Raw genomic sequence first — 24,181 nt, 5'->3', positions numbered from 1 at the left:
TGGCGAAGTGGCTCAAGTAGTAGAGTGCCTGCCTAGCAAATGTGAGGCCCTGAGTTCAAATCCCAGTACCACCAAAAAATAAAATAAATACAATAGAATAACATGGGAGTTTAAAAACAGTGATAAGCAGTGTCTAAGGGGTTAGAAAGGCTTGAAAGAGGAGGTGCTCTTTCAACTAATTCTTTTTTTTTTTTTCCAACTAATTCTAGAAGGATAAGAACCACATATATGAGGTGGAAGAGATGGTGGCGGTACCTGCTGGTAAAGGCACAAAGTTATAATTAGTATGAATGATGGACAGGAAGCTAGATGGGAAGAATGAGCTGACTTTTAAAGGACCCTCTCAGTCTTATAAATGAGTTTCAACAATGGGAGCTGTACCTGGGTTTCTAAAATGAGAATTGTCATAATCAGTGTTACTGGGTCCTGTTGATGTTTTGTTTTTGCAATGCTGGGGGTCAGTTTTACTTTTTAGAAATTTCTCTGGTCAGAATAAGAGAGTATAGAAGATGAGACTACTTAAGGGCTGTAACCAGAAAGAGACCATGAGCAATTTACTGAGATCAAATATGTTGGGAATGTAAAAGTGGAACTGACAGCTTTTTTGGGATATTGCACATAGAAAGTGAGGGAAGAATATGACTTCAGAAAGGATTGAGTAGTGCCTCAGAGGAGAAAGAATTAGATTGATTGTTTTCAACAGAAGATTTTTTTTTTTTTTTTTTTGAGGAGTGTGCTGGAGCTAGCTGCTACTTGATAATCTGGGTTTGTTATTGAGGAGAGAGGTAGGGGATGAATACATAATTTGGGAGTCTCAGGCTTAGATGTGGTCACTCAGAGAGCAGGCAAAATAGGCATGATCAGAAGAAGAGAGCTTTGCAAGGAGGTAGAAGCCATTAGTGATGGCTTGACTACCCAGGGAGTGCTGCTGGGTGGGGTCTGAGCATGTAACTCAGTGGTAGACCACTGAAAAAGGAAAATAAATGCCACTGAATTTTAAAGTAAAGTTATGTAAAGCAGTTCACTAGAGGGATACTTAACTAGTTTTCTTGGAATTAATTTTTCTACCAGTATTTTTGTTCTTTTTACTGTGAAATGTTTCATACATACAAGTGTGCATGTGTGGAAATCTTTAATTTCTGTGTGTCCCTTTATTCTCATTGGGTTTGTTTATTTTTGAGATAGTGTCCTCCCCATGTAGCTCAGGTTGGCCTGGAACTAGAGATCCTGCTGCCTCTGCCTCAGAGTGCTGGGATTACAGACACATTCTACCATTCCTGGCTTTATGTGTGGTTTATATATGAAACTGAGAACGCTTTTAACTAAAAGAAGGAGTGTCATTATCATTCTTTAAAATAAGAATATGTGACAGGCTGGTGGAGTGGTTCAAGTGGTAGAGCACCTACCCTAGCAAGCATGAGGTCCTGAGTTCAAACCCTACTACCACAAAACAAGCAAAAAACCCCAGAATATGTGACAAAGATAATGTGTAGCCTACAGAGCCTAAAATATGTACCATGTGTCCCTTCACAAAGTTTGCCTACCTCTGAAAGGTCTTGGCCAGCGGAGCTCCTGGTCTGTGCCTGTGGGAACCAATGTGGCTGTTGGAGGGGCCTGGGAAAAGCCTTTGAGACTCACCAGTTTCTAATATAGAAGCAAATATATGAACTGGGAACCAACAGTGTGTGCACTGTGGCTGTTGGAGGCAACTGGGAAAAGAAGCATTTGAGCTTTGAGACTCATTTATTTCTAATATAGAAGCAAATATATAAACCTGTCTCAACAAAATCAACTTCATAGGGGGTCTAGTGTATAACAGCTTTTTGTGGATCACCTCCTTTGGTTTTTGTTGTTGTTCTCCAAGTTCTTAGTACACTTGGGCCATTGGGTACCTTGGCAAATGGATTTCATTAGTTTTAATCTCCACTGAAGCTGTAATAGTGGTGTCCTTATGATCTGTGTTGTGGAACTCTGCAAATAGTATAACAAAATATCCTTGATGGTGTCTGAAGTAGAACTGGTTACAAAGTATCTGAAATGTATATGGTACTCACCAAACTTTTCAGTCTCTGTGACTCTTGAAATAGGAATAGAGATTTGTTCAGGAGGAGCTGTGAATGTTTCAGGCATGTTAATTTTCCTCTACCTACAAGACTGCAGTTTGTTCCTGAAGCTAATTAGTTTAGACATTATAAGTAAGGACTCTAGAACCATACTTCCTGGATGCTTTGGCTTCCTTATCTATAAAATGGGGAAAACAGGGTCTACTTCCTAGAATTGCTGTGAGGGTTAAATAATTTAATATCGCCAAAGACTGCAAGCCATTGGGTGTGGTGCTACGTGTCCAATACCAGCACTTGGGAAGTTGAGGTAGGAGTATGGCAAGTTTGAGACCAGGTGAGATCCCAGTCTTATAAACAAAAAGACTGCCAACAGTGCCTGGCATAGATAGTAAGTGTTAATTTTGGGGGGGGGGAAGGTAGTAGGATTTGATCTCAGGGCTTTCTACTTGGTAGGCAGGTGCTTTGCCGCTTGAGCCACACCTCCAGCCTAAGCATTAACTCTTTATTATTGCTGCTTCTACAGTCCATTTTTCAAATGGACTGATATTAAGCAGTTTACTCTTTTTTTTTTTGGCAGTACTGTGGTCTGAACTCCACCTCACACCTTCAAGGCAGGCACTCTACCACTTGAGCAACTCCTCCAGCCCTAAGCAATTGACTTTTTTGGTAAATAAGAAACAAGGTCTTTGAGGAAGAAAGACATAAGTTTTGCCAAATTGCGAAGACTGCCTTTTAGAAAACAGTTGGCAGTTGGCAAGAGGAGTATAAAAAAATCTTCATGTTCTTTAATCCTGTAATTCTGGTTCTAAGAGTTAGGCTTTACAAAAAAGTTCATGTAGGGAAAAATATGTCCAGTGTAGAGTGCATGCTTATTAGGCTTGAGGCCATGGGTTCAGTCCCCAGCACCAAGAAAGAGAAAGAAAATAAAGAAGAGAATATGTTCAGAAGGCCTTATGACATTAATGGCTATATAGGGAGAACTGGAAAAATTAGGAATGCTTCATGGAGTAGGCTCACAGAATGAAATGTCACCCTGCCATAAAAATGAACATGGTGAAGACCAGAAATGTGTAGAAACACCTATGGTGTTGATACTGGGTAGAGAAACTGCTATTTTAAGAAACCATAAACTGGGCCAATGGGAGAGGAGAAGATGGGAAAGATAATTGTAATTTCCTTTTTTTTTTTCCCCCAGTGCTGGGCATCAAAGCCGTGGCCTCATGCATGAGTGCCTATCATTGAGTTATGTGCCCAGCTCAAGAAAAAAATTTAATTAAAATTGTGCAGCATAGAAGATCAACTTGTTATGTAAAATATTTCTTAGGCCATTAAGTGGGGGAAAGAAAGAAAAAAGAGAAAGAAAATGGCAGTTAGCTAAATGAAGAAGGAACAAATGGAATCAGGTGCATCCTGTCGTAGCATACTTCCTCAGGAAAGTTCTAGAACTCTGGTGATGGTCTTGTTGGCAGAACCAAAGAGGTGCAGATTCTGGATGAAGCCCAAGGTTTGATAATCTATACTAGAGTATAGATTCTGTGCTTCAGAAAAATTAGGAGGGTACTTTTTTTTTTCATCCAAAGATTTGGTGTGTTTGCAAGCTTTCAAAATATTTCATAGGTGAAGAGAGACTTCTGTACTACTTTTGTGTGGATTGTTGCTGAAGGGCATGTACTGGCCTGGGTTTGGTTTTGTTTTTGTTTTTTTGGCTGTGCTGGAGGGCCTTGGGCATGCCAGGCAAGCACTGCTGTACTACCTACCCCCAGCACACTCAAGCTGGGACTCTAGAGCTGACTCTAGACATGCATTCTGCAGGCAGATACACGTTAAAGTCTGTATGCGCAGTGAAGGCAGTGGTGACTGTGTCACAGACTGTGTCTGTGAATTTTGCAGTGAAACTTTCTCAAGAATTCATTTTAATGATTAGATGATACGTCTTAAGATGAAATGTGGAGTTTATTTTTTTAATTTGGCAAGTCCTCTTCTAGTGTGTATATTTTGAGAACCAGGAACAGAGACCTTGTCATCTTTTCCCTGTGTGCCCAGGGAAATGTGTAGGATATAAGGCATTAGATTAGGGCTAGGGTTAGGGCTAGGAAGAAGAATGTGTGATAGTTGTGACAGGGTTCAAAGGAAGACAGCAACCAAGCTTACTCGAGAATTTAAAAATTAATTTAGTCATTTAGTCCAGTATCTGTATAAACAAAAGATTCCTGTAAAACAGATGGGTGTGCGTGTGTGTGTGTGTGTGTGTGTGTGTGTGTGTGAGTGAGAGAGAGAAATGTAATTTGAAAAGGTGTATTCAGGTTGTTACAATGCAAAGAACAGAAAGTACAGTATGACAGAACCTTCTTAACTACTGAGAATACAAAGAAGGAAATAATTTATTATAGAAGAGAGTGGTTTAAGTTAGACAGACACTGGTACAGAATAAAAGTTTTCCCAAGAGTAATTTTCTTTTTCTCTTAAGGTATCCCAGCCCACCAATGGGATCTGTCTCAGCACCCAACATGCCTACAGCAGAAGAAAATCTGGAATATGTACGGACTCTCTATGATTTTCCTGGGAATGATGCTGAAGACTTGCCCTTTAAAAAGGGTGAGATCCTGGTGATTATAGAGAAACCTGAAGAGCAGTGGTGGAGTGCCCGGAACAAGGATGGTCGGGTTGGGATGATTCCTGTCCCTTATGTTGAAAAGCTTGTGAGATCGTCACCACATGGAAAGCATGGAAATAGGAATTCCAATAGTTACGGCATCCCAGAACCTGCTCACGCATATGCTCAACCTCAGACCACAACTCCTCTACCTGCAGTTTCCAGTGCTCCTGGGGCAGCAATTAACCCTTTGCCGTCCACACAGAATGGACCTGTGTTTGCAAAAGCAATCCAGAAAAGAGTACCCTGTGCTTATGACAAGACTGCCTTGGCATTAGAGGTAAGATTATCAAGACTGACCTTGTAGATCCTTTGACATTGAGTTTTCATTTTGGGTTTTAATTTAGGTTTATGAAGGTAATGACTGCTCATTTAAAGCTGTATTCATGGGAATTAGAGAACAGGGTGATTTTTGAAGATTCACGCTGTTGGTGTTTTTTGTTATTGTCCTGTCCTATTTTTTCTCCAAGTTCTCAGTCTGCTTGCTTTTTTTTCCTGCTCCAAATCCTTGTAGATTTAGTCTCACAATAGTTGTTTTTCTTTCCAGTAAGGGAAGTTAATAACTAGAAAGAGCCATTTCCTAGAGGCAAAATCAGCATACAGACACATCACTGCTTGTATGGGTCATATTTCTAACATTGTGATCGGCTGAGGAGAAATATGAGTAAATATCTTAGAATTTATCTTCAGTTTGACAGGAATGATTTTTAAGCACCTGTTAAAAGTTTTGTAAATTACCATGGCTTGAAATAGAACTTGAACATTTTAATTGTCAAGTCATTTTCTTCTAACTAGACTTTTGCTGAAGTTAGCATTTTTCTGTGGTTTGCTGAAATACCAAAAAAAGTCCTGAAGATAAGTGCTGATGAACCTAATGAATGGGAGCTATGTGTCTCAAAAAGTAGATGTTTGAGACAGTTTGTAGATGCAGGGTGAATGACCATATATAAGCACAAATCCCATGGTGAGCCTAGGGGAGAAAGAACGGGTGGATCTGGAAAATAAAAGTAGATTTTAGTACCCTTTTTGGTGGTTGTTAATTTTTATTGATGTATAAAATATATGCAGTGAGGTGAACATTACTGTATCAAAACATGGAAATGGGGAGGTGAAGATAGGGGGATTGTGGTTTGAGGACAACCTGGGCAAAAAAGTGAGACCTTGCTTAGAGAACAAGTCAGGTGTGGCAGGAGGCCCTATCTAGAAAATAACTAAAGAAAAAAGGGTTGGAGGCATGGCTCAAGTGATGGAGCACCTGCCTAGCAAGTGCCCTGAATTCAAACCCCTATACCACCAAAAAAAAGAAAAGAAACCAACTAGAGCAAGCTGCTCACCAACGAGAGTCCTGCCTGAGCAGGCCTTCTCCAGCTTTCTCACCCCCCATAGACCTATCCCTGTACACAAGTATACCTCTGGCCTGGCCCACACTTCAGCACCTGAGCTCTTAATATCCTCCAGTTTGCTTCATGGTTTCAGCCTTTTGGAACATTTTCTCATCTGCCATTTCAGAGTGGTGTAATTTATTTATGTTTAGACACTGGTTTTTGCCATTTTATTTATGTTTAGACCAGGTTGAGAACCTTGAGGTTGAGGCTCCCAGAATTTCAGGCACCTGTTTTGTGACCTCTGGCTCTTAAGATGTTTGTTTTAGAGACCTGTATCTGCTTTGTGGGTGTGCAGAAAGCGGGGGAGGGTTGTGGAGAGGAGCACCAGATATTATAGAGGGATTGCTTAGAGCTTGGTTAATGATGTATATTTTAAGATAACCTACATATTTGGCCATTATGAAGCTCCCCATGTCTTTCAAACCCCAGAGTGAAGTCTCCACATCTGAGCCTCCTCGTGACACTAATTGAGCCATCCAAAGCATCATTGTGGGCTTTGTTTGGTGCTTCACTGAGTGAGTGTAAATGGGACCCAAATACACCTTTGCTGTACTCCACTTAATGTTGTTTCTTTCTATATATTTAAATGAGACTTTTGGCTATAACGTAAGTAAATGTGTTTATATGATTGTTGTCTTCTAAAACTATTGGGATACTGGTGCCTGTCTGATCTTGTTAAAAACAGCTCTCTTGGGACTGTTGCAATTAGGTTACCAGGAAAAGTATTAAAATTAAAATGAGAAACAGTGAGGCAAGTAGGACAAAATGTGCCAGTAATTGAAGCTTCCTCATTCCCCCTTGATAGTATGGGAAGAGCGATGGCTGAGGTGAACTGCATTCCCCCCTTATTATTTCAGAAGTTTTTTTTTCATAAAACTTGATTTTTAAAAGAATCTTCCTGCAAGTAGAGAGAGATTTAAAAATTGATCTGCATTTAGCCATTTTCCACACTTGAAGGGGAACACTGTGACCTGTGTAAGATAAATGGAAGCAGGTGTCCTCACTCCTTGACATCAACAAAGCTCTTTAATGTCCTTGGTGTTAGTGGGATGAAAAGGGATCCTGGGAAGCAGATCACATCCTACAGGAAAGTTCTCAGGTTGAGAAAGGCAGTATAGCCCATTCCAAAAGAATATCTTGACCAAAAGAGAATACGTAGCAAGGGTGCTGTTGTTACAAAATACCTGATAACCTATAGTAAAGTTGCATTTTTCTATAGTAAAGTAGATGGGTAAAGTAGAGGGAGGCAGAGGAGGGAAAAATGCATGAAGGACACTAATACCACTGAGTAGCTGCAGAGAAGCAAAAGTGCCAGTCTTGTTGAATAAGGGCAAAAGTGGCAAAAGATCAAGCAGGGGAAGGAAGTTTTGCCATATCAGAAAAGAGCTAAACTGAGGAGATTAGCAGTTTTCTTGTATCTGCGTTTTTTTTTTTTTTTTTCTTCCCTGTACTGGGGTTTGAACTTGAGGCCTCACGCTTGCTAGGTAGTTATACTACTTGAACCACACCCCCAGACCTTTTTTACTCTAGTTATTTTTCAGATGGAGTCTCTGTTTTTGCCTCAATCCTCCTTTGACTTCCCATATAGCTGGGACTACAGGCATATATCACCATGTCCAGCTTATTTATTGAGATGGGGGTCTCACTAACCATTTTACTCTTTCTGGCCTTGACCCTTGACCCTTGAGCCTTCTAGTCTCTGCTTCCTGAGTATAGTTTGCTTTTCTTATTGATAAATTTTAAGACTTAGAGTAAATGCTTGATTACCTTGTAATAATATTCTCATTCATACTCAGTATGCTTTCCTGACTAAAAAAGAAAGGGAAGAAATTTCTTAGCATCTTTAAAATTGTACTTAATCATGAGTATTTTCCATATAAAATTTGTATCCATGTGTCCAAATTAGCCTCAAACACACATTTCTGTGTGATACGGATTAAGAAAACAGTTGATAACATGAGCTGGGGGTCTGCAGGAATCAAAGTCAGTGAACAGATTCTGTGAAAAGAGAATAACAGTGTCTCAGGCTGCAAATGAAACCTGAAGTGATTCAGGATAGAATTGATATAAATCAAGAAGAAAATCAAGTTGTAATGACCTTAGGTTAAACTATCTTCCTAATGCTTCTAGCCGTCTACAGTTGCCAAGTCCATTGGCCTTCCAGTCTTAGCTTGGTCACCTCTAACATTCACTACATCAGCCTAGGAACTTGGGATATAGTAGTGAACAAAAATAAGATTTCTGACCTTGTGGAATTTCTGAAAACAGTCTCCTAAGGTGATTTGTTCTGAATTGTACGGCTCCGGTAGTTAACAAGTTCTTGTGTTCTAGCTGTCTACCAGGGGCAGAAATCCACAACCAGCCTCTTCTCTATGTTTATAGAGTCTAATGTTTGTTTTTTGTTTGTTTTGTTGCCCATTATGGCTTGAACTCATGGGCTCAAGCCATTCTCTGGCCTCATCCTCCCTAGTAGCTGGGACTATAGGCCAAGCTACCATGACCAGCTTTGGTGATTATTGGTTTGTCCCTCTCTTAGAGGGTTAGAGGGTTGTTTTTTTTTTTTTAAAGTACTGAGGTTGAACTTGGCCTCATGCTTACTAGGGAGGCATTCTACCACTTGAGCCACCCCACCAGCCCCCTCTTAGAGTTTTTGCTTTCATCTCTGAACTTCTCTGAACCTTTTTTATTCATGATTATGTCATCTAGCATATTGATTACCCTTGGTTTCATGGTATCTGCAGGTTTCATAAAATAACCATTGAGATCTTTGTACTAAAGTCCTCCTCTGCATTCTTTCATCCTCTCCTGATCTATGTCTCATATCTATAAAAAGACAGTGAAGTTGTCTGCCAGCTTTGTTCTTGGTGAGCCTGTGCTCTTCCATATACTCCATTTCCCATTCTAAATCCTCACAAACTCTTTACTAATCCCATCTAAGATTTTGTCCAGGTTTGATTTCATGCTCACCAGTTTACATTTTGTAGAATTTGCTATCTTCTCTGGATTTTTTTTTTTTTTTTTGGTGGTACTGAGGGGTTGAATTCAGAGCCTCATGTTAGCATGCATGTGCTTTACCACTTGAGCCACTCTGCCAGCCCATCTTCTCTGTTTTGACAAAAACCAAGAGATTGTCCTATAATGTAATTTTTCTGTGACGGAGACCAGTCTTGGAATCTTACTCCAGTGTGTTTGGCCATTTATTTAGTATATCTGTCCTTGTCAACCTAAGAATGTCCTTTTTATCTTTGGTGCTTGGTTTTAGGGCCTCATGCTTGCTAGGCAGGCATGCTACCACTTGAATGACTCCACCAGCCCTGGTGCATGTTCTTTTTTGGTTCTCAGTGTTCTTTGTGTGGGCTCACCAGCATCCTTAAGATGCTCTTTACTCCCCCTTGGGGTCATCCATGACTGTGTTTTGGGATTCTTTTTGCCCCATTTTTAAATCCCTACTCCTTGGATTACATTTGGTTTCTAGGGCTTTTTTTTTGTGGGGGGGCAGTATTTTGTTTGAACTCTGATTTCCATTTCAGCAGTTGGTTTTGTTTCATTAGTTGAAATTAAATTCACATTAACAGTTTCCTTATTGCTGCTTTCTACTTACTGAAGTGAAGTAGTCGGCAAAGTATATTTCAATTTCAATTTCAGTAGCACTCATTGTTCATCAGGTGCCCACAAGCTGGCATTCATCTTCTGAGGAATCTCAGGTATGTTTTACCCATACTGTGGTAGTATGTGAACATCCAGGGCTGGGGGAATAATACCCTGGGCCTTTTACCAAGACTGGTTATGTTCCTCTTCCTGTCTGTGTTTTTTATTTTTTGGCAGCACTGCAGTTTGAACTCAGGTCCTTGTGCTTGCTAGGCAGGCACTCTACTGCCTGAGCCACTCTGTTAGCCCTTGTTTGTGTTGGGTATTTTTTAGATAGAGTCTTGCTTTTGTTGTCCAGGTTGGCCTCAAACATCAGTCCTCCTGATCTCTGCCTCCCAAGTAGCTAGGATTACAGACATGAGCCACCAGCACCCAGCTTCTTGCCAATTTTTTGTCCAGGCTGTCCTCAAACTACTATCCTCCTGTTCTCAACCTCCCAGGTAAATAGGATTGTAGGAGTGAGCCACTGGGTCTGGCTTGTTTGTTTATTCATTTTTGGCATCACTGCCATTTGAACTCAGGGCTTCATGCTTGGTAGGCAGGCACTCAAATATTTGAGCTTTACCTCCAACCTGTTTAGCTCTGGTTATTTTGGAGATAGGGTCTTGATTTTGCCAGGCCAGCTTGGATAGCAATCTTCCTGTTTTAAGCTTTCTCTATCATTGGAATGACAGGTGAGTGCTACCATGCCCAGCTTTTTCTCATTGGGATGGCGTCTTGCCAAACTTTCTTGCCAGGGCTGGCCTGGAACAGCAGTCCTCCTGATCTCAGCCTGCCACATAGCTTGGGATGACCGGCATGTGCCACTGTACCGAACTATTAGTTGAGATGGGGGTCTTGCAAACTGTTTGCCCAGGCTGGCCTCAAACCAGGATCCTTCCAGTCTAGCCTCCCAAGTAGCTAGGATTACAGGTATGAACCACTGGTGTTGGCTTGTTTATTTATTTTTTGAGATGGGCACTCACTGTATTGCCCACACAGTGAGAACTCAAAGTATGGGATTATAGGTGTGTATCAAATGTACCCAGCTCATCCTTCTTTGATGTTAGATCAGTTTTCCTTCATAGCATCTATTTTTAGGAATTTTATTTACTCTTATTTCTTTAGTACCAAAAGTGCTTTTTTTCTTAATCATAATGCTATGGAAAAAGTAGAAATCTTTAGAAAGCCCTTTAGAATTTTAGAGGGTTCTCTCTTTCTCTCTCTCTCTCTCTCTCTCTCTCTCTCTCCTCTCTCTCTCCTCTCTCTCTCCCCTCCCCCCCCCCAATACTGGGTTTGAATTCAGGGCCTCATGCTTGTTAGGGAGGCACCCTACCACTTGAGTCACTCCACCAGCCCTTTTTTGTGTTGGGTATTTTTGAGGTAGGGGCTCACTTTTATTTTTCTGGGCTGGCCTTCAAACCTCCATCTTCTTGAGCTTTAACTCCTGAGTAGCTAGGATTACAGGCATGAGCTACTGGAGCCAGGCCTGAAGGTTCTTATTTTTGTTTTTGTGTTTTTCCTGAAGAGACAGGGCCTCACCATGTTGGCAGGCTGACCTTGAATTCCTGGACTAAGGAGATTTCTGCTTTAGTCTCCCAAGTGGTTCCGACTACACCTGCCACCAGCAGGTTCTCGTATTTTTAATAAAAAAATTTTTTTTTTGACCAGGTTTTGCTTTATTAGCCCTACCTGGCTTCTAACTTGTGAACTTCTTGCCTCATCCTTCTGAGTGCTGGGATTATAGGCGTGCTTCTCCACTAAGTGCAGCTTCATTGTTGTGCAACCATCATCACTACCTACTTCAAAAACATTTCCGAACATAGCAGAGAGAAACACTATGACTATTTAGCAAAAGTTACCCTGCCCTCTCCCCCAAGCCCCAGTAAACTCTAATCTCCCTTCTGCCTTTTCTGAGTGGAATCATACAATATTTGTCTTTTGGGTCCTTGGTTTCTGTTCTTTGGGGGTATATCTAGGAGTGAAATTGTTGTGTCATGTGATAATTCTGTGTTTAGCTTTTTGAGGAACCACTAAACCATTTTCCATGTGAAATGCACCATATTTTGTTTCAATAAGCAGTGTGTGGGGATTTAAAAAAAAAACATTCCTCCATATGCTTGCCAGCATTTGTATATTTTTCCATTTCTCAGATTATAGCTATTTTAGTAGGTGTGGAGTGATATCTCATTGTAGTTTTGATTTGCATTTTCCTAATGATTAATGATGAACATTTTCTCTGTGCGTATTGGTGGCTATTTCTGTATCTTCTTTGGAATGATGTCTATTCAAATTATTTACCCAGCTTTTATTTTTAAATTGTATTTATTAGTTTACCTTGTTGTTTTTGTTTTTTTGGTGGTACTGGGGCTTGAACTTGGGGTTTCACACTTGCTAGGCAGATGCTGTACCACTTGCACTGTTCTATCATCCCTGTTTTGTGTTGGGTATTTTCGAGGTAGGGTGTCATGAACTCTTTGTCCTGGCTGGCTTCGAACTTCTGTCCTCCTGATCTCTGCCTCCTGAATAGGTAGGTTTATAGGCATGAGCCACCTCCAGCTTGCTTTTTTCTTTTTTTGAAGCAGGGTCTTGCTGTGTTGTCCTAATTGGCCTCAAATTCACAATCCTCCTGCCTCTGCCTCCCATGTAGCTGGAATTAATAGAGATGAAACACCATGGTTGGCATCCAGCTTATTTATTCTTTCAGCGAGACATTTTAGTTGGATGTATTTATTAGATACATTTCCTTTGGAATTTATATGAAGGTCACAAGAACTATTTGCCCAGGGCTGGCTTCAAACTATGATCCTCCTGATATTTGCCTCCTGAGTAGCTAGGATTACCTGTGTAAGCCACCAGCACCCAGAAATTTTTTTTTTTTTAAATTTTTGGCAGTACTGGGTTTTGAACTCAGGACCTTGTGCTTGCTAGGCACACTCTCTACCACTTGTGCCATGTCCTTAACCCCCTTTTTTATAAACAGATGGGTTTTACTATGTTGCCCAAGGTTGGCGCAGATCTCTGGGGTAAGTGATCCTTCTGCATCAGCCTCCCGAGTGCTAGCTAGGTTTGTTTGTTTTTATATAGCCCAGGTTGGGCTCAAACTCAAGATCCTCTCTCTTCAGCCTCCAGAGTAGCAAAACATGATCTACAGGTCTGGCCAAATCCTTGTTTTTAACCTGTGGAAATCCACTTGTCCCAGCACCATTCTCCTTTCCTCCTCCCCCTTTGGAAGTACAAGGCTTTTCAACTCAGGGTCTCACATACTCTACCACTTGAGCCATGCCCTCAAAACCGTTCATTGAATGGGCTTGGTATCCTAATAGAGAATCAATTGACCATATAAGTATGGGTTATGTGTGAACTTTGAGTTCTATTCTATATTCTGTATGTCTCTTTGTATGCTATTTTGATTATTGTAGCTTTGTGTAGTAATTTTGAAGTCAGGAAGTATGAGTCCTCTGGGTGGCTGGTGGCTCCTGTCTAATACTAGACTAGATGTTAGAGATCGGGAAAATCATGGTTCAAGGCCATCCCAGGCAAAAAGCAAGACCTTATCTCAAAAACTCCCAACACAAAAAAGGGCTGGCAGAGTAGCTCAAGTGGTAGAACTTACCTAGCAACCATGAGACCCTGAGTTAGAACCCCAGTGCCATCAAAAAAAGCAGCATGAGTCCTCCAACTTTGTGGGGTTTTATTTATTTATTTTAATTAATTAATTAATTAATTAATTAGAAAGGGTCGCCATGTATCCCAGACTGGCTTCAAACTCAAGATTTTCCTACCTCAGCCTCCCGAATGTTGAGATTACAGGCCTGTGCCACCAGGCCTAGTTTCTTCTTTTGTTTTTTTTTCCCCCCCTCTCTCTTCTCCTGTAGCCCCTTCTTTGTTTCTTCCTTCCTTTTCAAGATTATTTTGACTCTAAGGTGCCTTGCAATTCTATAAAAATTTGAGGCTCTATGTCTGCTGAAAAACTTTAAAATTTCGATAGGATTTGCATTGAAGACTAAATAACACTTTTGGGGTCTTTAATTTCTTTCAGTAGTTTTATAATTTTGGTACACAAGTCTTTCACGATGGTTAAATTTATTCCCACATATTTTTATTCTTTTAGCTGCTATTAAAAATGGAATTGCTTTCCTAATTGTTCACTATGGGTACGCAGAACACAACTGCATTATTTTCCACGTGGAATCATTGGGATTTTTCTATATGTAGGATCATGTTATCTATAAATAGAAAGTTTTACTTCTTTCTGTAAGTTCTTGTTCTCTTGCATCATAGCACACTGGCCTGATACCTTTGAACCCTGTTCCATCCTAAAATAAAATCACTGATTTTTCTTTTGGCAGGACAGGGATTTGAACTCAGGGCTCATACTAGCTCAGCAAGCACTCTACCACATGAGTCATGTTCTGAGCCCTTTTTGCTTTGGTTATTTTTTTGAACAGAATCTTGTTTTCTGCCCAGGATGACCTGGACCATGATCCATCCTGTGCAACTGGGATGAAGTGCCACCACTTCCAGCTTTTATTGGTTGAAATGGACTGGCCTTGAATCTCTCTCCTTCTGATCTCAGTCTCCCAGGTAGCAAGGATTATAGGCATGGGCCACCAGCACCCTGCTCAAATTACTGCTTTGAAAAATAATTTGAAGGAAGAGTCCAAGTCTTCAGTATTAAAAACTACTAGATAGCATTCAGTTGTGGGTGAGAGTGTATGATACTACTTAGCTGACAAGGGTCTTGACCCCTTAATCCTTTCTGGCTCTGGCAGCTTTGATTCAGGTATAGATAGGTGCATAGATGATCCAGCTATAGAGAGTAAAATGGGAAGGACTCAGGCATCTATCTAAGGACCTAGGCTGTTTGTTTTGTTTTCTGTTGTATCTTTCCAAGGCTTGGCACATAAGTATTCAAATATAAGTATTATTCATATGTAAGTATTTGGTGATGTTTGTTTTGTTTTAGATCTTCTTGGGGTTATAGACTCCTTTGAGAATCTAGTAAAATCTGGGAATCTTTCTCCAGAAAGAAAAATATACATTGATGCATTTACATGTAATTCTGGATATACTTTGAAGATGTTGTTTGAGTAGAGACTCATTCACATCACCTAGATTAGAACTTCTGATTTCCGTGTAAATATAAAACTCCTGTGATCTTCTTTTATGTATCCTGAGTGTATGCAGTCTCAGACATCAGTATGAGGAATGGATGCTGGATGAAAAAACAAAACACAGTTGTGACAGCCAGTGCTTGACCCTCCAGGACCTTCACTGCTCTTTGAATCAAATGGCAAAAGTCAGACAGAGTTATTTCCAGGACATAGTCTGAACAAGTATAGCCATATGAAAGAAACTATTGGCAACAGCAGGAAGTGTCCTCTTGTTTTCTCTCTGTCATGATCTTCCCTAGACACACAGAAAAGGGCTAACTATTGTCCCTAGTATAGGTGCTTAATTTTTATTTACTTTTGTGATGGAGATTGAATTCAAAGCCTTGCACAGCCAGCATGTGATCTACCACAGAGCAGCATGCTAAATTCTCAGACTTGCTTTTTTTTTTTTGAGAAAGGGCCTTGCTTTGGTATTACAGGTATACCCCAGCATATTTGTAAGTGTGTTTCCTGTCTGTACTAGGAACAGAAGAATCGCTAGAAAAAATTACTTATTTCTGCTGGGCATCCATGGTACATGCCTATAATCCTAGCTGCTTGGGAAGCTGAGATTTGAAGGATCAAGTTTCAAGGCCAGCTCAGGCAAATAGTGCACAAGACCCTCCCGTCTCCAAAATAACCAGAACAAAATGGACTGGAGGTAGAGCACATGCTTTGCAAGTATGAAAATGCCAGTCCCACCATTTATTTGGTGTTTATTTGGTGTTTATTTGGTGTTCTCACTATGTTGCCAAGGGCTGGCCTAGATTTTGTAATCCTCCTACTTTAGTCCTTAGGATTGTCCTATTTCATAGGGTGAAATTTCATAAGGATTTAGTTATGTGCCTCCTTGGATCTGTTAATAACATCAATAGAAAGCAGTGTCTTACAGGCTTAGTTTACTCTTTTAACCAAGTTGATACTTAACCACTTCAAGATTGATGACCCTCCAAAGTAAGTGCTATACTGAAAAGATGGCCTTGGCTGTGTTATGCAGTCTGCCGTCCATGCTTAAAGGCCTTGGTGTGGATCAGCTTCTTTCATTCATTCATTTTTTGTACTAGGGCTTGAACTCGGGGCCTATACCTTGAGCCACTCAGCCAGACCTTTGTTAGGTTGGGTATTTTTTAAGACAGTCTCATGAATTATTTGCCAGGGCTGGCTTCAAACCACAATCCTCCTGATCTCTGCCTTTCTGAGTGGCTGGATCACAGGTTGAACCAGCCACCAGCACCTGGCTGGGTTAGCTTCTTGCATGGTTCTGCTGAATAGTGTTCAGGCTCAGATTTTTTTTTTTTTTTTCTTTAAAAAATGTAGAAGCTCCTCTTGGGCAGGTTAATGAGTAATACCAAATGTACCTGCTCTAGAAAAAAGTTGCTAGATACATCTTTTGGCTCTTGTTAAGATGGCCTGATAAGTAAGGTGAGGGTGTTTCTGTATCAAACTTGAAGCTGTGTGTTTTTTCAAACTCCAAATCAATGGTAGCTCCTGATTCTTGGGACTGATCATCTTCTGGGAATATAACCTCCTGGAATGAGCTGCTGCTGTAGTCTCAGATTATTATTTATTTATTTAGAGAATACGTTATTTGTTTCTGTAATCAAACTCATGTAGATAAGATCTTGCGTATTTAATAGTGTGTTACCCCTGTACAAATGGGAAGAAAATTAAGTTTAATGTTTCTAGACCAATATGGCTATTAATTTCTATACAATGACAATTCAGTACGGTACTCAGATTTTAAAATGATAAAGCTTCGCAGCCATCTTGCTTCTCCTCTTGTCATTTCCTATTTTGACACAATGCATTGTCTTTCCTCTAGTTTTACAACAGAAGAACACAGCCCAAAGAAATTTGCAAGGCAGAATGAAGCATTAATGGTTAAGTGGATATCAGAACTCTCCCAGCCATTCTCTTTCTTTCTTTATCACAGTATTGTGGTAGTGGTGGTACATTGTGACGTTTACAAAAGTTCTTGCACTGTATCATAGTTAAATTCACCCCCTCCATCATTAGGCTGTTCCTTGACCCATCTCTGTAATCAGTCGTTCCTTGCTCACATGCTCTACCACTTGAGTACACCCAGGCCCCACTTGCTACTTTTTATTCTTTCATTGAGCATCTGCCATGTCTGGACTGAATTGTTTATTGTCTAGCCTGCAATACAGTTGAAAGTTCCTTGAGGATAGGAACTGACCTCATTTTTCCATGTAATCAGTAAATGTTTCTAAATTGATTAGGTGGGGTCAGGAGAAAAGTATCTTGTAAAGACTGCCAGAATCACAAGTTAATTGAGGTGAGTGTACCTGATACACCTCTTTCTGCATTTTCCCATTATCATTCTCAGCTGCTATAGCCATCACAATAATTTGTTAGACACTCTGTTTTCAGGTCCCCTCATCTCTCAATCTAAAACAGTCTCCTTCTCCCCTTCTCCCCCAAGTGCTGGGGATCCAACACAGTATCTACCACTGAGCAACAGTCCTAGTTGCCATTCATCAGGACTCTTGTTACTGATGAAGTTGAAAATCTGCTGGTTAATACAGTGCTGTGCTTCTCTGTGCTGGCCTCAGTTCTTCCTTTAGTACTTGGGAAAGCCATGACTAGTAGAAGCCAGGGGAGGCAGGGACAGGATGGGGCTCCCATTTACTTCACAGTGTGTCTGGCCAACAGTTCTCATACGTATTTATTGCAAGAACCTTCTAGTTAGATAGAAAGTGAGACTTAAGCGGTTCACCACAGTCCAGTCCTGCCATGCTCTAAAGTTCCAAAGTTCATGACATTTTCTTTTTTTTTTTTTTTGGGTTGTTCCTGGGGTTTGGACTCAAGCCCTCACACTTGCCAGGCAGGTGCTCTACCACATGAGCCATGCCCCCCCAGCCCGGAGTTTTTGTTTTTTGAGATAAGGTCTCGCTATGTAGTCCAAGCCAGCCTTAAGCTCATGATCTTCTTGTTTTGGCTTCGCCAGTGCTTGGGATTTACAGGTGTGCGTCACCACCCAACTCCCTTGTACCTGTTTTCATAGACAAAAATTCTACTGCTGAACACCTTATATCTCTCTTTTATGTAGGTATGTCTGGTAGCCAATGTGTGACTTTATGTATTCTAAGTACACAATACAGAATATAGCCTAGGGCTGTGAGCAGAATAAATACCTCATTTGCACTGGCTGCCGCTCTTGCCTGAAGGGCCTCTACACACTGGTGGTCTACATGTGGGCTTTATAAGGAGACGAGTAGTCCTTAGGATTTGTTTAGCTTTGCTCAGGGACACTTACGCTTCTTCAGTTGTGAAAGAAAAATCACAAGTCCACAGTTTCTTAGTACCAGCTTGTCTATTGTACACAAAAGCCTGGAATGTGACATTTCCAGCACATCCTATTCTCACATATGTCATATAGTCTGTGTCTGGGAAAGAACTTACAAATTCAAGAAATGGAAAAAGATCAGTGTGATAGGAGGGGAAGAGCAAAATGGCATAAATGAGGTCAGAGAACAGATGAGGCAGTGACTTAAAGATCAGAGTCCGGATATTGCTCTTATGCAGAGAGAAGGGGTTGGAGGAGGTTTTAAAATTAGAGCAGTGACCTGATTTATTAGCAAGTGTGAGACCCTGAGTTCAAACCCCAGTAGAGGACTAGTGTGGTTGGGGTGGGGGGAGCACTCCCATCACCTTGCAGGACTTTTTTTTTTTTTTTTGTGGGACTGGAGCTTGAAATCAGGTCTTCAGGCTTACAAAGAAGCCTGTTTGAGCCACACCTTCCATCTACCTTGTAGTTTTAAGATGCTTCCCCAATGACTGTCCCACAGAGGAAGTGGACAGTGGACAGGACAGCTTGGGGAGGCACCACTGTCTCATTGAGGGCCTTGGTAAGAGAGGTTTTAGTGACAGCAATTCCATCCTCTGTGAATTTGGATGGAGATGGATGAATTTCCTCTTCCCTCCTGTCAACCTTCTTCCCACACCCCCCATGGCTGAGAATCAAACCCAGGGCCTTGTGCATGCTGGGTAAGTACTTTACCACTGATCTATATCCCCAGCTCTTGGTTTTGTTTTGTTTGTTCATTTGTTTGTCTGTTTGTCTTTTTTGAGGTACTGGGTTGAACTCAGGGCTTCATGCTTGTGAGGCAGGTGCTCTAACACTTGAGGCACACCTTCAGCTTGCCCTTGCTTTTTGTTTGTTTGTGTTTTTTTGAGACAAGATCACTATATAGCCCAAGCTGTTCTCAAACTCTCGATCTTCCTGCTTCTGTCTCCTAACTGCTAGAATTACCAGCCTGCACCACCACCATGCCTGGCTTCCTCCTACCTTTTTACATGGTTTGACTTGAACTGTTCTCAGAAAGTCATATGTTCCTTTCTGTCCTGTTGGGTTAGTAGCCATTGGGGGTGGAGGCTGCTTTGTTCTCAGAAGCTGTTTCTCTTGGTATAAATTCTTGCCAGCTGAGAATTAGACTGGGTACACTGGTAGTACCTGTGTCTTTGGCACTACATGATTTTTAGCTCCAAGTACTGGAGGGAAAAATTGATTAGTCTTAAAGAACATTGATTAGTTCCTTTAGATAGGATAGTGCTTGTGATTTAATATAAACTGTTCTTGTTTGCAGAACAATACTAACTTTGTCTTCTTTCTCTATCCCTTCAGGTTGGTGACATTGTGAAAGTCACAAGGATGAATATAAATGGCCAGTGGGAAGGCGAGGTGAATGGGCGCAAAGGGCTTTTCCCCTTTACGCACGTCAAAATCATTGACCCTCAAAACCCAGATGAAAATGAGTGATTGCTATTGCCTTGTTTCCTGCTGCTTCGTCATTCTGCCTGTCATAGTCTCCTTTGAAGTGGGAAAGCATTCTCTCTCATAGGCAAGTTACACTGCATTGCCGATGTCCAGCTTTTTGCAGACTGGTGATCTCTCATACACATTTGGAATGCACACAGTGGCTGCCTCCTGGCATTTGTATTATAGTCGTATTGTCAAAGAGTAGCTGATTTTAGAGTTCTTTTGGATCATAAACTGGAAATATCGGTGGAAGCACACAAGTGAAGGGAAGTTGACATGCAAAGAGTCTTCTCATCACTGCCCTGTTTGTTCTTGGGACTGAGTCTGTCATGCTTGCTGTTGAAAGCTTGAGGCCAATGGCGAGATCCTGCATGTTGCTGTTCCACCAAGCAGTGGCTCTGCCACCAGCTTGTTTTTCTTTGGACAACGGAGAGAGTGAACCTTAAGAGAGAATTCTGTCCTGAACACTCCAAATCTAGCTTTTCTTTCATTTTCTTTTGGTTTGGTTTGGTTTGGAAAACTAATTAATTAGACTTGTGTGTTTTGAACAGATTTTTAAGTAGCAGGTTGGACTTTTTATGATAGTCCAAGAAATAACACACACCTCTGAGCTTCTCCACTGAAGCTGCTGTAACTAAAGAAATATGAAGAGAACAGCCCTGAAGCGGAGGCCCTTACTATCTTGGTTGCCGATGTACCTTGTTTTGCCGTGCAGCAACCAACACACACACACATACAATCAGCAGTTATGGTATGCCAAGCTGGGTGCACAGTCTCTTGAATTACTTCATCCCCAAAAGCATGAGAGTGGGAGGTAATTTGGGGAAACCTCTGTTTACCTTGTTTGCCAGCAAAAAGAGCAGTGAAGAGTGGAGTATTTGACCAGTTTTCTTTCCAGCTTTTTTGTGAATTCACCACTTTACGGACTTAAATTTCTGTTTAAACATTAGGTGGTTCATAGAATTACTGGATCCACTAATATGTCATTAAATTTTTAAATTCTACTCATTGAAGCCTACTCAGCCTTCCCTGCCCAGGCCCAGCCTCCCCAGGCTGCTGGAGAAAGATGGTGCTGTCGGTTGGTGGCATCCATAATGCTCCTGAGCAAAGAAAACGCAGACTCTGGAAACTGGTTCATGCACTTGAAGTCTAGGTCTAGTGTTGTAGGGACTAAGGAGAACCCTTAATCAAGTGATGTTAAAGCATTTCCCTGTTAAGCTAATAGTGGCCTGTTTGAGGCTGGCAGACTGTCTCAAGTGGTAGAGCGCCTTCCTAGCAAGAGCAAGGCCCTGAGTTCAAACCCCAGTACCAACGAAAAATAAATAAAATATTTTAAAAAAAAGAGAGAGACCTATTTATACAAGATGATTGGAGCCCATGTGTGACTGATCCCCATCTGTACATGGCAGACTAGAATTCCGGAACCTTTAGGTGCAGTTCAGTTTGCTGTCCTTTCTGAACCCTGGTGAAGACAAGCTTCTGTTCAAAATGAACACAGTTGGCCTAGAAACAGCATGGCCTGGTGAATAACTCTTAACAATTATAGAGCACCTACTATAACTATGGCCCTGTCTCTGGATGTTCTTTGGTTTAGAGGTTTGGAGCAATATATTCTGGTGGCAGAACAAGTAAATACCCATTTGTCCATTTCTTTATCAATTTATCTTAAATCAGTATTCTATCAGGCTGATAAGTGGTGTATTGAGTCTTGAGAGTGTTCCTGTGAGAAAATAACCATCAGTTGGAAAAAATACCACTGCCTGTCTGTGGTTTTCCTAAAAAAGTGTTAGAGATCAGTGCTTTCTTAAGCAGAGAGAAGTGTGACCGCCCCCTTCTCTAAAGACTTTCCCTTGCCAGTTGCCTATTGTAGCTAGGTCTGTTGAGTGGTGGACTTGTTCTGAGTTCAGGCTTAGCCCCAAGTGATATGTAGGGAACAGAGTCCCCAAATTCTACCTAGAAACAGTGTCTGCCAGTGACCTACTTCACCTATGCTCTTATTGGCACCATCTGCACCTGCGTGGAGTGTCTAACAGAAGGTGGAAAATGTGCCTTGCTCAAAGAGGGCACAAACTGTAAAACCTTGGTTTGGTTTGGTTTGGTTTGGTTTTCCCATTCCTGGAGATTGAACCCCACCCAGGCCTCACACATGCTGGGCAAGTGCTCTACCACTGAGGTACACCCCCAGCCCTTTTTAAAATTTTGAGTCTCACTAAGTTACCCAGGCTGGCCCCAAACTTGGGAGCTTCCTGTCTCAGCTGGGATTATAGGCATGCACCACTGTGCCCGGCTCTTACGCCTTTTTAAATCAGATTTAATTAAAAGGGCTTGACACTTTTTGATTAATAACAATTGGCCCAGCACAAGTAGTATATGGCCATTTTGGAAAGCAGGGTTTCCTTTCAGCAGGTCTACTGACAATAGCAAGACTTACCCTGTGTGAAGCACTCCTGAATCAAACACCATGTAAATTTAGAGTTTGGTTCTATAATGAATTACTTCAGCCCATGCAAATGTCTCTAGGGCTTCCTAAGAGATTCAGAGCTCAAAATAAAAGGGAGCCTTGAGTTCTGAGCTCTCAAAATATGTGCCAAAAGTAGTAACCTTTTGACTTAGAACCTTCTCAGTTTTTTTAATCCAGCAGAAAAATACTCATTTTCACACTAATGGAATAAAAAGCACCCCTGCCTCAACTTTGTGCCTGGTTCCCCATTAGTCTGAGAAGATATCCATGCTCCAAAAAGCAGTGTGTATTTGACCCAGGGGTGGCTTTCTTTTTATGATTATTGCTATTTGCTCTGCTCTACTGTGTTGTAGGAAATACTTGGGTGTTAAATTGACTCACTATGTTATTTCACCTGGGAAGGAAACAAGTTATGTACTAGAGAGCACTGACAGTTTGATTACAACCTGTTTGTCCTGGGCAGAATTGCCAACACAAAAGTCATGCTTACCATTTCTGCACTGCGTGGTACCAACTGACAACATGGTTAACAAAGAGGATGCATTGACCAGCTGCCTTTGGATAACTTTGGCCACCAGACTCCCAACACCTTCTGTGATGAAAAGGAGGAAAGGACCACTGTGCCCTCCTTGGAACGTCATACCCTGGCACTGTGCCGGCCTTCCTTTACAGCTGTTTACAGACAAGGCAGGCCCGAGGCAGACAGCCACTGCTCTTGTAACATTTGCTCAGAGGAATATGAACATTTTATTTTTTGAAAAGGGATGATGTGTTTTTGTGCCAGGTGTTTATAATTTAATCCTTTAATATTATGTTCATTAACCTCTTAAAATGAGTGAATTCTTGATTGTTTTAACACAGTACCTAAGACTAATGCTTTCTGTGGACACCACTGAGCTCTGCCTCAGACTCCACCCTCTGGGACCGGAGAACTGCATCCCTAGTAACTGTCAGTGTGGGCACTGAGTTGGTTTTGTATTCTAAAGGAGTAAAGGACAGTTCTCTGAGACAGGATCGTCTCTACAGAAGGAACAGTAGTGGCCTTGCTTCTAGACGGTCTTCACTGTGTGTTTTAAAACAACAGCATAAAACTCTTTTGACCTGTAACTTAAAGATCATAAACTTCAGGCAATAATATTTTCTGTGTAAGCTTTTAAAATTATTTTTGGGGATCATAGCTTGTTTTATTTTGTGCTATAAAATTAACAGTATTAAATGACTTATATTCTTAGAATACATCGAGTGTCTTTTCTTAACAGATTAGTGCCTTTTTATTTTTGTATTCCATTTTATGTTACTGGTCCCAGCATCAAAACCCTTGTTTCCGTGGCCTGTTTGTACATTGTCTCAATAAAACTTGCATCAGCCAGTGGTGGCAGCAGCTTCAATGTTTCAGTGTCTCCTCAGTCAGCCCCCACCAGCCAGCGTCCCAGCAGTTAAGCAGTGGTGACACTCCTGGTGCTGCTCAGAGACTCACCCAGGCCACCTTGCTGCTGCTGCTACTGCTGCTCTCCTTTCCCGAAGAGCCTCCCTCCAAAAGAGAAAATCTGCTCTCATCGTGTGGGCATATTGGGTGCTGGAGGAGAGCCTGGTGCTTGGTCTTGGCCTGAGCATGAGGCAGTAGTTCCCAGACATTACATTTGCAGCACCACAGAGAGACTGGACATTTTTCCTTCTGGAGCAGGGTTATGATGTCTGTCCCAACTGTCTTAAGGCCTTTTCTGTTCCTGTTGTATATGGCCCTCCTGATGAGCTTTGGGGGACCTTCAGAGGAAACTTGAGGTGTTGATGAGACTGACGACTTCCCTTCAGACCTCACACCTCTTTAGCCAGGGAGGATCCTGTCCCCCTCTTTGTGCCCAACCCGGCACATTTTGCCTGACTTTACCTATACTCTTCCCATGGCAACTTAGGTGTGAATTGAGAAGTCAAAAAAATTTTTTTTTGCAGTACAGTGATTTGAACTGTTGGTCTCAAGCTTACTAGGCAAGCGCTCTACCACTTGGGCCACTTTGTCAGCCCTTTTTTGTGTTGGGTATTTTTGAGTTAGGGTCTC

General features: G+C 41.4%; 1 protein-coding gene across 2 annotated transcripts in view; it reads left to right on the top strand.

The window, feature by feature from the left end:
• The window catches only part of Crkl (CRK like proto-oncogene, adaptor protein), a 31,001-nt gene extending 7,507 nt beyond the window's left edge, over nt 1-23,494 (top strand). Inside the window, exons 2-4 of one of the 2 annotated variants that reach the window (XM_074061200.1) lie at nt 4,531-4,996; nt 17,125-17,180; nt 19,530-19,669. In XM_074061200.1, the coding sequence (XP_073917301.1) occupies nt 4,531-4,996; nt 17,125-17,175 (517 nt within the window). In that variant the 3' untranslated portion in view covers nt 17,176-17,180; nt 19,530-19,669. Of the gene's footprint in view, nt 1-4,530; nt 4,997-17,124; nt 17,181-19,529 lie in introns of both variants that reach the window. The other variant, XM_020160741.2, reaches the window with a different exon arrangement.
• The last annotated feature ends 687 nt before the right edge of the window (nt 23,495-24,181 follow it).

This window comes from Castor canadensis, chromosome 18 (assembly GCF_047511655.1).
Source record: "Castor canadensis chromosome 18, mCasCan1.hap1v2, whole genome shotgun sequence".
NCBI lineage: Eukaryota > Metazoa > Chordata > Mammalia > Rodentia > Castoridae > Castor > Castor canadensis.
The sequence above is the reverse complement of the archived record's forward strand: the minus strand, read 5'-3'. Positions and strand labels throughout refer to the sequence as shown.